This window comes from Rhinoderma darwinii, chromosome 10 (assembly GCF_050947455.1).
Source record: "Rhinoderma darwinii isolate aRhiDar2 chromosome 10, aRhiDar2.hap1, whole genome shotgun sequence".
NCBI lineage: Eukaryota > Metazoa > Chordata > Amphibia > Anura > Rhinodermatidae > Rhinoderma > Rhinoderma darwinii.
This window is the reverse complement of record NC_134696.1, coordinates 19,873,843-19,890,503: the sequence shown is the minus strand read 5'-3', so window position 1 is coordinate 19,890,503 and position 16,661 is coordinate 19,873,843. Positions and strand designations below refer to the sequence as shown.

Here is a 16,661-nt window from a genome sequence, read left to right as displayed (position 1 = left end):
TATGGAGCAGAGGAGTCGATAATTAGTAAATCATAGAAAGTAACATTACAAGAGACGGTAAATCACAAATCTCCCTCTAATGTGCAGGAGACTATCATTTACTGTCCCCTGTTATCAGCCATTTCAGTTTGGGGGTGGGGGCTGACTGTGGTATTCCTCAATGAGCCGGGAAACCATTGCTGTAGTTTACAAAAGAAGTGTATTATGATCATGTCCAGTGGTCAGGTCATGTTGGGGGTTGTAGTGTTCTATGCAGAGGTGTAGCCGGCGGGTAGGGGGCAGGGGCCGGTGGCCCCAGGCCTGCTGAGATGGTGGGGTCAGTCCCCCAGCGGTGGCGTGTCCCGGTTTCAACTGTATCTGCATCCTCAGGAAGCAGATACAGTTGAATCCAATGCTGCAGCAGGGAGCTCACGGCTCCTTGCTCCAGCATTCACTATTTAATGACAGCTGTGAACGGCTTTACGCAGACAGGTGCGATATAGTGACGTAATCTCGCCTGTCTGTGCAGAGCCACACACTGCACAGAGCGGAGGAGCAGAGGGATCTCCTCCACTTGTCGTGGGAATGTGGGATAGGTAAATATATATTTTACTATTTTTTTTATTAGGCACTATGGGGCATTATACTGTGTGGTGGCAGCTAAGGGGGCATTATACTGAGTATGGGGGGCAGCAATGGGGAAATATACTGTACGGGGGCATTATACTGAGTATGGGGGGCAGCAATGTGGAAATAAACTCTATGGGAGCAGCTATGGGGCATTATACTGTGTGGGGGTAGCGAAGGGGGATTATACTGTGTGGGGGCAGCGAAGGGGCATTATAATGTGTGGGGCCACTAATGGGTCATTATACTGTGTTGGGGAAGCTTTAGGGAAATTATACTGCGTGGGGAGGCACTATAGGGGCATTATAAGGGTATGTTCACACGCTGTGTTTTCAGGCGTATTTCAGGGCATAAACGCTCCGAAATACGCCTGAAAGAACGGTAGCTGATTGCCTACAAACATCGGCCCATTGAAATCAATGGGAAAAACAGTTTTTCGTTCAGACGGGCCTTTTTTTACAGCGATTTTTTAATCAGCGTGTGAACATAGCCCAACATGTTATTGGTTATAAATAGTGACAGTCTGTCCTATATAATAAATCTTAATATTATTCATTAATCTGATGTATAACTGAGATACATGTGAACTGTTTGATGATGAGAGTAATAATACAAGAATGAGGCGAGAACACAATTGCCTAATTGGATTATCACCGAGGTCCTGGACCCCTGCCCTACATTCATGCCAGCGATCAATGCTCTTGGGTTAAATCTATTACATCACTTCATTTGCATATAAATTTGAAAGGCTTCATTTGGATAAGAGGGTATTGTGCCCGGCTTCACTAGGGTGTGAGCACCTATTATTTTGACTTTTATTTTGCAGTTCCATGTTTAAACTCTTTTGGGGGAGGCGAGGGGGGCCACTCATTTGGCAAAGCCGAAGGCTTTCAAGCTGAACTTATAGAAATGATAAATATTAAATTAGTGAGGGGTAGCAATGGCTGGGACCTATAGATTGCTGGAATAGCCTTGCCACTCACTAAAGTCATGCCCATGATACACTTGGTCTGAGTTCATCTGGTCATGCGCCCCCGGGCACTGCCCCCGGGCACTGCCTTAATGTATGAATTGTCAATCCGCCGCTGCTTTCGTGCAGGTGCCTCTAATAATGTTGCCGATCCTATATCCTGTCAGAAGTTTAAAAGTGACACGGGGAAACACGAGGGGGGGGGGGGTCTGGTGGCTTAGAAAACTGTTTGACTCCTGGAGCGACTCCTGCAAAAAAGCTTTGGCAACATTATTGGCACCCTTTAAAGAGCACCGGACCCTCTCCTGACATGTCTATTTTAGTAAATGCTTATATTCCCCATAAAATAACAATTCTGGAGCATTTTTACTTAGAGCTCTGCATTGTACCGTTCCTCTATTATTCCTCCTAGAAATGTATGAATAAATTAACAACCTGGTGTACCAGTTGGGGGTGTGTCTCTACATAGAGTGACAATATCCAATCAGTGCTCATAGTCTCACACTGTGTAGGGACACGCCCCTTTGACAAGAAGAATAGTAACACCCAGTGTTCAAGTTATTCATACATTTCTAGGAGGAATAACAGAGGAATGGCATAATGCAAAGTTCTAAGAAAAGATGCTCCGGAATCGTTATTTCAAGGGGAATACAAGTATTTGCTAAAATAGACAAGTCAGGAGAGGTGACCGGCCCTCTTTATAGAATATCACTTATTATTAATGTTCAGCAGGTTACTGGCTGAATCACGGCTGTCACTAAACAACTGTCTATACGGCAGCCGTCATATTGAACTTCAGGGGCCGAGGGTGGGGGTCGGGTGCATTATAAAACCCCTGTCTTGGGCACCTAGAGAGCTTGTCCCTCCTCTGACTTTCCTTCACAAAATATTGAGTTGGCTGCCCTGTGTCTACATTCCCTGGCCGAGGCATGGTGACATGTTGGCACCCCCAACTATGCCCCCGGACATCAAAACATATTTAAAGATATTAGGATATATAAGTGATAAGCGGTTTATATGTCACACTAGTTTATTATGTTTTTTTATCCTGGTCAGTCCATTTATCTATATAAATTCTTAGGCTGTGAGATCATCAAGAACATGTAAAGTGGACGCGGCCTCCAGATGGTCTACAGAAGAGAATTACAGCGTAACGCTCAGTGCGGTCAGATCCCCCCATGATGAATGTAGTGCGGCACACTTCTATTGTGGTCCGGCTGAATGCTTTCAATAGGAAACAGTGTGGGAAAATGTAGAAAACTCCAAATCACACAACACTGCCAAGAAGCATGTCCGACCCGCCGCTGCCCCTGTGGGCCGACACCTGCCTGACATCACCGCGCCCATCAAGTGCATTCTATCTTAAGGCTATGTACACCTTCAAAATGTTTTCATATATATAAATGTCTATCGGTGTGTTTTGTGCAACTTTCTAAATACTTTTTATTAAAAATTATTTTTACTTTTTGAGATACAGCTGCTTTGTATCCTGTATACAGAGCAGCTGTATCTAGCGCTGAAACCTGCATCCGTCAGGTCAGCGGGACTGACGGGTTCAGCGTCAGCGGGTCCTGTGTCTCTGACCGTTCATAACTTAGATGTGATCAATAACAGGTGGATCCTGCCTGCGTGTCAGAGACACACAGGACCCGCTGACACTGAACCAGTCAGTCCCGCTCACCTGACAGATGCCGGTTTCAGCGTTAGATACAGCTGCTCTGTATGGAGAATACAAAGCGGCTGTGTCTCAAAAAGTAAAGATTATTTTAAAAAAGATCCCTGCTTGCTGTCATTCAAGACTAACTTTTTTTTTACTGTGTGATGGACAAACCGGTGCTCGGCTATGTGACCCTCACATGCTTACACACACATTTTTATCCACTGTAAGTAAACATTGAAGATTCCTATGAAATATAAGCAAGCAGAGATCTTGAAAAACACAAGAAATTGATATGGGAAGTTGCCTAACTTTTCATCGTACAATGAATAACGTTTTTTGAAAGAAACTGGAATACCCCTCTAGATGCAACCAGTGAAGAGTAACTTTTGCATGACTTTCGTGGTCACATGACGTTTACCAGTCAATTTGATTGGAGCGTCAATGTCATGCCATCATGCCACATCATGAAGGTAGCTGCCACTTTTCTTGGCCCAAAATTCATGTGACATTTGCGCACCCATGGGTGTCAAGTGTAAACCTGAGTTCCTGATCTTATCTTCTAGGGTGGTTATAGTTCCTTTTTGCATTCATATATCCATTTTTGGCCATTTTTAATTTACTTCTAATTTTGAATGAATCTTGTAAATCCGAGGAATATGTGGTAGAAGATTCTAGACAGAAGGAACAATGGACGCTTCATTAAATGAACTGTTGTCAGAGTCCCGAGTGTTAAATGGCCATTGATACAAGAGTTTCCCAGTCACCGGCTGTAATTGAATGAGATTAAATGATGAATTCCAGTCCTGTGAGAATTATATACCGGACCACCCAGCCCGGGCTGCACACTCTTTTCATGCAGGAATGTGATGAAGTCAGCCAGATACCAAATGATTTAATCATATAATAGGTTGGAAATTTTATGCAGTAAAAAACATGCACCCCCTACCCCCCCAACCCCCCTACACATCCAACACGCCATTGTCAGTCTCATTATATTACAGGGGAAATAGTGTAAGGCTCTGTTCACATCTGCGTCAGGGCTCCGTTCCGACGTTCCGTCTGAGCTTTCCGTCGTAACGGAGCTCTGACAGACACAAACTAAAACCATAGGTTTCCATTTCCATCACCATTGATTTCAATGGTGACAGATCCGGTGCCCATGGTTTCAGTTTGTCTCCGTTGTGCCCTAAGGGTTCCATCGTTTTGACGGAATGAATACCAGTACCCAAAGCACATGACATGCCCCCCTAGCCCCCACAAGCTACACCCCTGTGTGTTATAGCCATCTGAAACCACCCTACATCTCCCGAGAGTCAATGTCAGTAGTTGCAAATTAAAGGGGTATTCCGGTTATAGCAATTTATTACCTATCACTGGTAGATCGGTGGAGGTCCGGCCAATGGGACCTCCACCGATCGTCAAAACGAGGGTTCTTACCTTGCCCCAGTGCCAAAGTTGAATGGAGCGGCGATCAAGCATGCGCCCTATCACTCCAGTCAAAGTCTATGGTACTGACGGAAACAGCCGAGCACAGCGGTCGGTGCCCCACCGATCTATCAGGATAGGTGATCATTTGCTATCACCGGAACTACCCTTTAATTATGGATTCTGACCATAAACGCAAAGAAAACTTAGACAATATTTTTTTTAAGTGAGTTAAAAATAAACATAAATGAAGTCAATTTTAATAACTGTGACCTGTCCATGAGTCTTCCTTCTTTTTATCAAGGTTATAAAAGTTTTACTCAGCCGTTTTTTTTTGTTATATATGCTTATAGGATAAAACATTGTAACAAACTACAGCTCTGTGAGCAGGACCAGGCCAGATGTTTCCATTCACTAAAAGCAAGCAGAAGTCTTGAAAATGAAAATAAATTGAAAAGCAAAGTATATAAGAAAGTTGCAGAATGTTTTTTTTAGGATTAAGCTTTATTCACCGGGGACTAGACGACCCCTTTAACTCTTGCCCTGTGTCAAATGACAACTGACCACCGATAAATCGTGGAGAAACTATGAGGTAATAGTCCCTGCTTTGTCCTCCCGTAAAGGGCTCAGGGACTGTTCCCAGAAATGGAATGTGTCACTTACTATTAAATTGTGCTTGGCTTGTGAGAAGGGTCACGTTTAGTGCTTGTTTTCGGCAGTCCTTTCCCACATTGCGGCCGGGCCTTTCATGAGTTGGGTGACCCTGTCTCCAGCTGTTCCTTTGTTGAGCCGCCCAGTTCAGTCAGACACACGTCTATTGTTCACTAGACCCCAATCTGTGGGAAATTTCAACAAATTCATTGAGGGATTCATTGTGATGACAGACGTAGTAGCACCCGCAGGAGACTCATGGGGAACGGTGGGCACTGTTTACCCCCCGACAAACCCCCAGTAATGTCCTGCATTGTCCTAGGACACCAATGTAAGGGACTTGTGTCTTTTGGTACTACTTTTTGTTTTTTTTTACTTCTTTTCTTTTTGTGGATAACTAGGAAAATATGTCAAATTTGGTGGCCAGACGTTATATAAATTTGCCACCATTTGCCCCAATCGTAATCATAATTTAAAAATGGATACATTTTGGGTCCAAATTGCTAAATTATAGGCAGCAGCTATGACATTTCATCCACTTCGATGTCACCACTACGACCAGTGATTGGCCACCGCAGTCATCTGACATGTCATCACTATAGACATCACATCAGGGTGAATGGAGGGACCCATGGGGCAAAAGTTAGACCAGTGTTGAAGGGCCAGAAGTGTGTTGGTAAGGTAAGGGTGGTTTCATCCATAGCCTTTTCAGGGGCTTTTTTGTTTGTTTGTTTTTTTAAACTGCAGCGGCCAGATGTTTGCTATAAGTCAAATATGAAACGCGTTACAGTGTGTTCTTTATTTGCAGTGTTTTTCTTCACTTTTTGGTGCGTTTTTTTGGTCCATGATATTGTCTTCAAAATACCGGACATTGTAGGTGTAACTGTAAGGGTATGTTCACACACACTAATTACGGACGTAAATCGGGCGTATTAGGGTATGTTCACACGGCCTATTTACGGACGTAATTCGGGCGTTTTTGCCCCGAATTACGCCCGAAAATAGCGCCTCAATAGCGCTGACAAACATCTGCCCATTGAAAGCAATGGGCAGACGTTTGTCTGTTCACACGAGGCGTATATTTACGCGCCGCTGTCAAATGACGGCGCGTAAATAGACGCCCGCGTAGAAGAAGTGACCTGTCACTTCTTTGGCCGTAATTGGAGCCGCTATTCATTGACTCCAATGAATAGCAGCGCTAATTACGGCCGTAATTGACGCGGCGTTCAAGCGCCTGCACATGCCGGTACGGCTGAAATTACGGGGATGTTTTCAGGCTGAAACATCCCCGTAATTTCAGCCGTTACGGACCCCCGCCGTGTGAACATACCCTTAACCCCCGAATTACGTCCGAAATTACGGCTTGAATGCGTTGACAAACATCTGCCCATTGAAAGCAATGGGCTGACGTTTGTCTGTTCACACGAGGCGTATATTTACGCGCCGCTGTCAAATGACGGCGCGTAAATAGACGCCCGCGTAGAAGAAGTGACCTGTCACTTCTTTGGCCGTAATTGGAGCCGCTATTCATTGACTCCAATGAATAGCAGCGCTAATTACGGCCGTAATTGACGCGGCGTTCAAGCGCCTGCACATGCCGGTACGGCTGAAATTACGGGGATGTTTTCAGGCTGAAACATCCCCGTAATTTCAGCCGTTACGGACCCCCGCCGTGTGAACATACCCTTAACCCCCGAATTACGTCCGAAATTACGGCTTGAATGCGTTGACAAACATCTGCCCATTGAAAGCAATGGGCTGACGTTTGTCTGTTCACACGAGGCGTATATTTACGCGCCGCTGTCAAAAGACGGCGCGTAAATAGACGCCCGCGTCAAAGAAGTGACCTGTCATTTCTTGGGGCGTAATTGGAGCTGTTATACATTGACTCCAATGAAAAGCAGCGCCAATTACGTCCGTAATGGACGCTGCGTTCAAGTGCCTACACATGCCGTTACGGCTGAAATGACGGGGATGTTTTCTCCTGAAAACAGCCCCGTGATTTCGGACGTTACGGACGCTGTCGTGTGAACATACCCTAACGTTTTTTCATATAACGCGTGTCAAAAATGTGAGAATAAACAAACTCCACCCGAAAATGCTTGTAAAAATGCATGAAATTCATGGCTTTTTTGTTTAGCAAACCCTCCAAAAAAATAAGTGTGTGTGTGTGTGTGTGTGTGTGTGTGCGTGCGTGTGTGCGTCAAACACACATGTGACGGACATGTTGAGAATAAAAGGAATTTCCATACATGATATAAATATAATGCAGTTTCATACTCCATTTTCGGCAACACCCCCTCTGTGTGACCCTGTCCTGATAGGGAATTGCTATGTAAGTGATTGTCTAGGATATATTGATGTCGGGTCACTAGGGTCTCAATGTATCTGGGGTCTTATTCTTCTGTAATGATCCACACTTCAGGGTATTATGTAAATCTTGTCCTGTGGAGCCAATACTCAGAATGAAGAAAAACTTGTTTTGCATTTACAAAATGGACAAAAACAAATGTAATTGAGTCCCAAAAACAAAGCACTTCCCTTTACCTGCTCTATAGGACCCTCTTATGTCTAGCTGGGTCCCAGATACCATCTTGCTCTCGCTGGCAGATTAGACCAGATATACTAGTAAAATATGTGTGATGAAAGGGAGAATGATGGGTCTCCGCAAGAGCCTGGAGATCATTCATGGTCACCCATGTCCTATGTTATGACCTAATGACTCCAACATTACTTCATTTCATACAGACATTGGGCATGGGGGAAAACTGGAAATTCTTAAAGGGGTAGAAGCTATAGACGCTAGCGCACTGTGAATAAAATGTGTACTGTAGCTTTAAAAATGGCATAAAAAGGCCCTAGTGGGGAGCAATGGGGTCAATGTGGAGATAGAAGAGCACGTCCTGCGTAACTCATACACTAGAGTTTAAAAAGTAGGAGAGCACTTCTTAGATGAGACATACATAACGTGGCCCTTAAAAGGGGCATTACTAGTTTTTATTTAAAAAATATTTGTACTTTTTGAGATACAACTGCTTTGTACCATGTATACAGAGCAGCTATATCTAGCGCCGAAACCTGCATCCGTCAGATCAGCGGGACTGACGGGTTCAGTGTCAGCGGGTCCTGTGTCTCTGACAGTACATAACTTAGATGTGATCGATTACAGGTGGATTCTGTGTGTCAGAGACGCAGGACCCGCTGACACTGAACCCGTCAGGTCCGTGGGACTGACGGATTCAGGTCATAGCGAATGATACAGCTGCTCTGTATACAGAGCAGCTGTATCTCAAAAAAAATGCCATACAAAGGTTTATATAGCCCTTAAGCGTGTATTCACGAGTCATATTTGATGCATTTTTTTTGCCACAATCTTTACAATCGCTGCAAAAAATGTGCAGTTTTCTCAAAACTGCGGCAAAAAACGAGACAAAAAGCACAAAAAAAAAAGACTCTAAATACACCCTAATAGTGCAGATCTCATTTAATACAATAATATATAGCGGACAAATGATCAGATATTCTGGATTATCAGACGTACATAGAAATGTATCAAGTTGTTATGGTAGAGAACCAAATATTACCTTTAAATTTGCTGCTATCACTTTCTTTTTTTCCCTAATTTCCTCTGTGCTCAGTCTCCTCTCCTCGTCTTGTGACATTCCATATTATATTGCTGTTCTGTGCCAGATTATCAGACTTTCTGGATTATCAGATTTGTTCTTACTGTATTTATTGTGTGAAGATTTTTTTATTATTATTATTATTTTGCGTGTATACTGCGGGGTTCCTCCATGTGCTAGTAAATGGCTTTGATGTTGGAGGTTGTAATTCACAGGCACATGTCAGACTCACTTCACAGACAGGAGCTTGTAAAACGTCTGGAGAGAAGACACCAGCGAGCCCGGGAAGACTGATCACTGCCTCAATGACATCTACAGCCAAAGTGCAGAATCAGTCAGTGAATGGGAAAACGCTCTGTCTTAGGCTATGTTCACACGCGTAACAAAAAACGGCTGAAAATAGGTCGTGTGAACATAGCCTTAGAGGCTGGAAACCTGTACAGACCTAATACATCTCACAACTGAGAGTCTGCTACAATGTATCCAATGTAGACAATGTTCCGTTAGCTGCGACACCAGACATTTTACCTGCTCTGATGTATTTTTCTAAACTATAAAGATGGAGGGATTTGTTCTCCTGATGTGTTTAGTTCACAGAGAACTAGATAGACTTCATATAATTCTAAGAAATCCTTACCTTTGAGTAGCATTGGGTCTCTAATGGTTAATAGTCTTCCAATTGAAAATGTTCCTATTCACTGTCAGCAAGCAGAGATCTTGAAACTAGTAAGGTATTAAAATGCTAATTATATTTGACAGTTGTAAATCTTTTCGTTATAAAGACAGAAACCCCTTTTACATGTAAAATAGTGAACACATTCAAAAAAATTATCTATCTATCTATCTATCTATCTATCTATCTATCTATCTATCTATCTATCTATCTATCTATCTATCTATCTATCTATCTATCTATCTATCTATCTATCATCTATCTATCTATCTATCTATCTATCTATCTATCTATCTATCTATCTATCTATCTATCTATCTATCTATCTATCTATCATCTATCTCATATCTATCTATCTATCTATCTATCTATCTATCTATCTATCTATCTATCTATCTATCTATCTATCTATCTATCTATCTATCTATCTATCTATCTATCTATCTATCCATCTAATATATAAATTATATATATATATATCTCAATCAATAACTAATTATTCCAGCTAATCAATGTCCTGAGCAGTATGTCATTATTGCAGATAGCATCTTGTAGCAGGTCTTTCCCACACTCCCAGCCCCCACAGTCTCTATTATCTCCTGTATTGGGGGCTCCAGATGCCGCCTGTTACTGTGACACACGTCAATTGTCCCCGCCGCTGTGTGATTGGCTGCTGAGTGTGGGAACCTCTTGTAAGTCCGCTCTCCACACATTGTTATGCAGGTGGAGCAGTATATAGTGGGGCGGCTGATCACTAGTCGTCAGACACATCACAACTCTACAGACCCCCAGACACTGCGCCATGGCTCCATGCAATATGAGGACCCTGGATCATCAGGCTGCCGGTGGGATCAGAAAGGTAAGAGCCCCCCTCTAGTGACAGCGTCACCCCCATATCTCTGCCCTGTTATTACACATCTACAACTATTCCACTGCTGGATCCTCCTCCTCGTCTTATAATACACAGGCTGCTGTAATATCCCTGTATATCACCACTAGTAATAATAATGCTACAATGTAATAATAACAGTCATTGTATGTAGTGTCCGCAGTGACCAGGGGTGTAACTATAGTGGGGGGCAGAGGTTGCAGTCACACCGGGGGCCTTCATCCTGGAGGGGCCCATAAGGTTCCTCTGCCCCATATGAGGAGACCAGTGATGTAAATGACTCTCCATAGTTGGGGCCCCGGAGCCTCAGGATCCACCTCTGACAGTCACCTCACACACTGACACGAAAGTTGTGCTGTATACGGAGATGTATTAACCCCTCGTGTCTTGTCGTGCTGTATACGGAGATGTATTAACCCCTCGTGTCTTGTCGTGCTGTATACGGAGATGTATTAACCCCTCGGGTCTTGTTGCGCCGTATACGGAGATGTGTTAACCCCTCGTGTCTTGTCGTGCTGTATACGGAGATGTGTTAACCCCTCGTGTCTTGTTTTGCAGCTGAGGAAGCCGGTTATTGAGAAGATGAGGAGAGATCGGATTAATAGCAGCATTGAGCAGCTGCACATCTTACTGGAGAAGGAGTTTCAGAGACATCAACTCCCCTCCAAACCTGAGAAAGCCGATATCCTGGAGATGACGGTCACCTTCCTGCAGCGGCACATGGCGGAGAGAAGTAAGTGTCTTGTCCCAGCTCCTCACACCCCTCATAGGTTTCTTACTGAGAGCAGATTGCAGCAGGTGATGGACGCTGTCACTGACATGTATGTCTTCCCTCTTCTAGATGTCACAGCCTCCAGCCAGGCCCAGAGAGAAGGCTACTCCACCTGCATCCAAGACTCCATCACCTTCCTGTCCCAGCACAAACAGACCGAGCTCCAGATCCAGCTGCTGCAGAACCTCCCTGGGGCTCACGCTGTAACATATGAGGCTGTATCTCCCATCTACCAGACCCCCAGCAAACACAGCCCCCCGGACAGCAGCAAAGCCTTGTGGAGACCCTGGTAACACGGTCTCAGGAACATTGGGGACTTTTGGACAATTAGGATCCATTGTACGGAGATGAATATACTGTGCAGTGACAGACGAGCTGTAGGTTACTATAGACTGTGATGTATTGTATATATACAGTTTATTGCATTTCTTATAACTATGTTATATTATACATGAGAGTCCCAGGTATGACCTGAGGAGAAGTTCTCATAAGTCTTCCAAGAAGAGTCTGTGCTGGGGAACCAGCTGTTAGTATATATATATATATATATATATATATATATGGAGATGGGGTGTATTCTGCCCGTCACTAATGTCTCCTCATGTGATGGGAGAGAAGTTCATTATGAACATGATGTAATTACTACGTGATTTACTAGTCCGGCATATAATCTGCTGTCAGCTGCCGCTCTCTATATGGACTGGCTGCTATATTGATATATGAGTAGTTATCTTCTATGAAGAACCCGTCCTAGTCCTATATGGACACTTTGTATGAATATTACCAGTGATACAATGTATCATATTATATGTAGTGTGTACTAGCTGTATACAGAGTACACTATTATATGTATATATCAGACCTCCAGTGCAAAGCATTGCAGAATAATGGGGGTGAAACCTCTGGCCTGATAGAGACGGTAGATATTATGTATCATTCAGTGACTTCTATATAGTACCAGGTATATACAGTGTAATAGTAAACTGTCATTTGCATTGTCTGTATGAGTGGATATTGGGCTTAGTTGTGTCACAGTCACTATGTGAGGGCGCAGCCGCCATGTCCTATAGTATATAGTATATATTATATTAATACTGCTCCATGCCTCTTATGAGGATAATTAAGTAATTAAGTGGATAGGACTGAGATGTTTTGCAATATTTGCAGGAATATTCTTATATGTAACAGATGTGGGGTTCACCTATATAGTTGTGTTTGTAATATTTGCAGCCATAAGTGAAGAATCATTTACACTGTGTATTATAATATGCAACGTTTGCAAGTTATCATCATGTTATGCGACATGTATCGTGTTATGCAATATTTGCAGATTCTCAGATTATTATAATTTAGGAATATTATTAATAAACTATTAAATGAAATGACACATTGGTTGTGATTACTTTGCAGTCTCTTATTATGGGGATGATCAGCCCGCACATATCTTCTGTGCATCATATTTGGTCCAAATTTCCTGCCATAGTTCACACACTGCAGCTTATCTCCATTAATATGTATACTTCTAGTAGAAGACAATTCTAAAAAAAAAAAGTGCAACAGAAAAAAAATCCTTAAAGGGTATGTACACCTCTGCGTTTTTATAGCTCCAGTGCATCTAAAATAACAAAAATAAAGCAACTTTCTTAATAGTCTTGATTAAAAACCTATTACCGTTTTGTGTATACAGCTCCTAGGCAGACCTATGTGTCTCCATGGTTACCCTGTGTAGTCTGCTCCTGCAGTCACACTCTATTCTCTCTTCCCTTCTCCTATTGTCTGTAGGCACAGGGATTGCTTATAGCCTGTAACTATAGAGACACATAGGTTTGCATAGGAGCTGTATACACGAAACAGTAGAAAATTATTTGCAAAGTTGCTTGAATTTTTCATTGCAGATGCATTAGAGCAATGAAGTCCCACGGACCTGACGGATTCAGGACCCAGTGCTAGATACAGCTGCTCTATATACAGGATACAAAGCAGCTGTATCTCAAAAAGTAAAAATAATTTTTCATGGAAAGGATTTAGAAAGTTGTGCCAAACACACTGATAGACATTTTTATAAAATTTTTACTAAATAGTTTTACATCTTGCGATCGGTCTCAGGTGGATGGCGCTATGTCGGCCTATATGCTTTTTCTTGAATAGTAGAGGCATGTCAGACTAGCTGGGCGAGGAAACTGGTGTCATGTGACTTGGAGGCAACTCATCCAATTTACTGATTATTCCTGGAGCCGTAGGTGAAAAGGCGACATCCTTCCTCACGTTGCATTGTTAGGGTATGTTCACACGCAAACGTAAAATACGTCTGAAATTACGGAGCTGTTTTCAGGCGAAAACAGCTCCTGAATTTCCAACGTTTTTGCAAGTGCAGGCGTTTTTCGCGGCGTCCATTACGGACGTAATTGGAGCTGTTTTTCGATGGAGTCAATGAAAAACGGCTCCAATTACGTCCCAAGAAGTGACATGCACTTTTTTGAGGCGGCCGTTTTTTTACAAAAAAAAAGCCTGTCTGCACAGAACAACATAAGACCCATTGAAGTCAATGGGCAGATGATTGCCGACGGTTTGGAGCCGTTTTTTCAGCCGTAATTCCAGACAAAAAATGCCTGAATTACGTCTGTAAATAGGGCATATGAACATACTCTAAAAATCCTGGTTGAGCGCAACATTTATTTTCTAAAATTGCGGTTTGCTAAAGGAATAAGAACAAGTTCTCAAAGTGATCGCTGCGCCCAGGATCTGTCTCATTTGTAGATGGACTAATGTTTCTTCTCTTGTGTATTTGATATTTGATGGAACTGATTATCCGTCGCAGAAAATTCTGCAAAAAAAATCTTCCGCATGTGACAGCACCAATATACAGACCACAGCTGCTGCAGAACTTCATTTTGAAGAGTAAGGGGGATCTCTTACAACCATTGATCGACTGATTAAAAAAGACAACAACACTCATCTGAGGTGTGTATTACAATATTCTGCAGCAGCTGAGATGTGTATTACAATGTTCTGCAGCAGCTGAGGTGCGTATTCTGATGTTCTGCAGCAGCTGAGGTGTGTATTACAATGTTCTGCAGCAGCTGAGGTGTGTATTACAATGTTCTGCAGCAGCTGAGGTGCATATTCTGATGTTCTGCAGCAGCTGAGATGTGTATTACAATGTTCTGCAGCAGCTGAGGTGTGTATTACAATGTTCTGCAGCAGCTGAGGTGCATATTCGGATGTTCTGCAGCAGCTGAGGTGCGTATTCTGATGTTCTGCAGCAGCTGAGATGTGTATTACAATGTTCTGCAGCAGCTGAGGTGCATATTCGGATGTTCTGCAGCAGCTGAGGTGCGTATTCTGATGTTCTGCAGCAGCTGAGGTGTGTATTACAATGTTTTGCAGCAGCTGAGGTGCGTATTCTGATGTTCTGCAGCAGCTGAGGTGCGTATTCTGATGTTCTGCAGCAGCTGAGATGTGTATTACAATGTTCTGCAGCAGCTGAGGTGCATATTCGGATGTTCTGCAGCAGCTGAGGTGCGTATTCTGATGTTCTGCAGCAGCTGAGGTGTGTATTACAATGTTTTGCAGCAGCTGAGGTGCGTATTCTGATGTTCTGCAGCAGCTGAGGTGTGTATTACAATGTTTTGCAGCAGCTGAGGTGCGTATTCTGATGTTCTGCAGCAGCTGAGATGTGTATTACAATGTTCTGCATCAGCAGAGGTGCGTATTCGGATGTTCTGCAGCAGCTGAGGTGTGTATTACAATGTTCTGCAGCAGCTGAGGTGTGTATTATAATGTTCTGCAGCAGCTGAGGTGCGTATTCTGATGTTCTGCAGCAGCTGAGGTGTGTATTAGGAGGTTCTGCAGTAGTTGGGATACAGAACTATATAACACATACTGCAGATAATGAAGAACCTCTTAAAGCAAGAATTACATGTCCATCAAAGATACAGAACATCTTGCAAAAATTGATTTGCAATGGATTACATCTGCAGGAGGAGATAAGCAGTGTCTATGTAGCGCCGCTCATCTCTGTATAATCATCAGGTTCTAACATCAGAATGTAATAACAGATAAATAAATAGATAATAGATATGAGAGATGGATAAATATATTCTTGATGTTGAAGAAAATCTATAGTAAGAGAATCAGCGGACAATCCAATCTGTCATGTCTCCAGAGTCATCTTGTAGCAGGTCTTTCCCACACTCCCGGCCCCCGGCAGCCTCTATTATCTCCTGTATTGGGGGCTCCAGATGGACACACGTCCATTGTCTGCGCTGCTGTGTGATTGGCTGCTGACTGTGGGAACCTGTGCTCACTCTAGTCCTCACACATTATTATGCGGGGAGAGGGGTATATAGAGGGGTATATAGAAGATTGTATAGAGGGGTATATAGAAGATTATATAGAGGGGTAGATAGAAGATTATATAGAGGGGTATATAGACGGGTATATAGAGGTGTATATAGAAGATTATATAGAGGGGTATATAGAAGATTATATAGAGGGGTAGATAGAAGATTATATAGAGGGGTATATAGACGGGTATATAGAGGGGTATATAGAAGATTATATAGAGGGGTATATAGACGGGTATATAGAAGATTATATAGAGGGGTAAATAGCGGGGTATATAGAAGGGTATATAGAGGGGTATATAGAAGATTATATAGAGTGGTAAATAGCGGGGTATATAGAAGATTATATAGAGGGGTATATAGAAGAATATATAGAGGGGTAAATAGCGGGCGAAAATATAGAAGATTATATAGAGGGGTATATAGACGGGTATATAGAGGGGTATATAGAGGGGTATATAGAGGATTATATAGAGGGGTATATAGAGGGGTATATAGAGGATTATATAGAGGGGTATATAGAGGGTATATGGAGGGGTATACAGAGGGTATATACAGTGTTATATACAGGGGTATATGGAGGATTATAGAGGGTATATAGAGGCGTATATAGAGGGTATATACAGGGGTATATAGAGGGTATATAGAGGATTATATAGAGGGTATATAGAGGTGTATATAGAGGGTATATACAGGGGTATATGGAGGATTACATAGAGGGTATATAGAGGCGTATATAGAGGGTATATACAGGGGTATATAGAGGATTATATAGAGGGGTATATAGAGGGGTATATGGAGGGGTATATAGAGGATATATACAGTATTATATACAGGGGTATATAGATGGGTATATAGAGGGTCTGTCTCCTCCCTGGCGGCACATCACTGACTGATGGCTCCTTACAGCGACCCCCTCATCCAGAGCACTGATCCCCTCACCCGGCAGCCCAGAAAAGTAAGTGTTAATGTACAACGTCTCCTCCTCTCATACAATCACGTGTCCTCCGCCGATATAAAGGTTTATTCACACCGGGCAGATTTAT

The 16,661-nt window shown here is 42.9% G+C and overlaps 1 protein-coding gene across 1 annotated transcript; it reads left to right on the top strand.

Annotated features, from left to right (window-relative positions):
- Window positions 1-10,385: 10,385 nt before the first annotated feature.
- LOC142662532 (transcription factor HES-5-like) lies at window positions 10,386-12,616 on the top strand. The gene is made up of 3 exons (XM_075840739.1): window positions 10,386-10,467; window positions 11,056-11,230; window positions 11,339-12,616. The coding sequence occupies exons 1-3, from the start codon at window positions 10,411-10,413 to the stop codon at window positions 11,560-11,562; spliced, it is 456 nt and encodes a 151-aa protein (XP_075696854.1). The 5' UTR covers window positions 10,386-10,410; the 3' UTR covers window positions 11,563-12,616.
- The last annotated feature ends 4,045 nt before the right edge of the window (window positions 12,617-16,661 follow it).

Coding starts and splice junctions, on each gene's coding strand:
- LOC142662532 (XM_075840739.1), top strand. CDS start 10,411: ATGGCTCCATGCAATATGAGGACCCTGGATCATCAGGCTGCCGGTGGG. Junction 10,468..11,055: donor CTGCCGGTGGGATCAGAAAG/GTAAGAGCCCCC, acceptor CTTGTTTTGCAG/CTGAGGAAGCCGGTTATTGA. Junction 11,231..11,338: donor GCGGCACATGGCGGAGAGAA/GTAAGTGTCTTG, acceptor TCCCTCTTCTAG/ATGTCACAGCCTCCAGCCAG.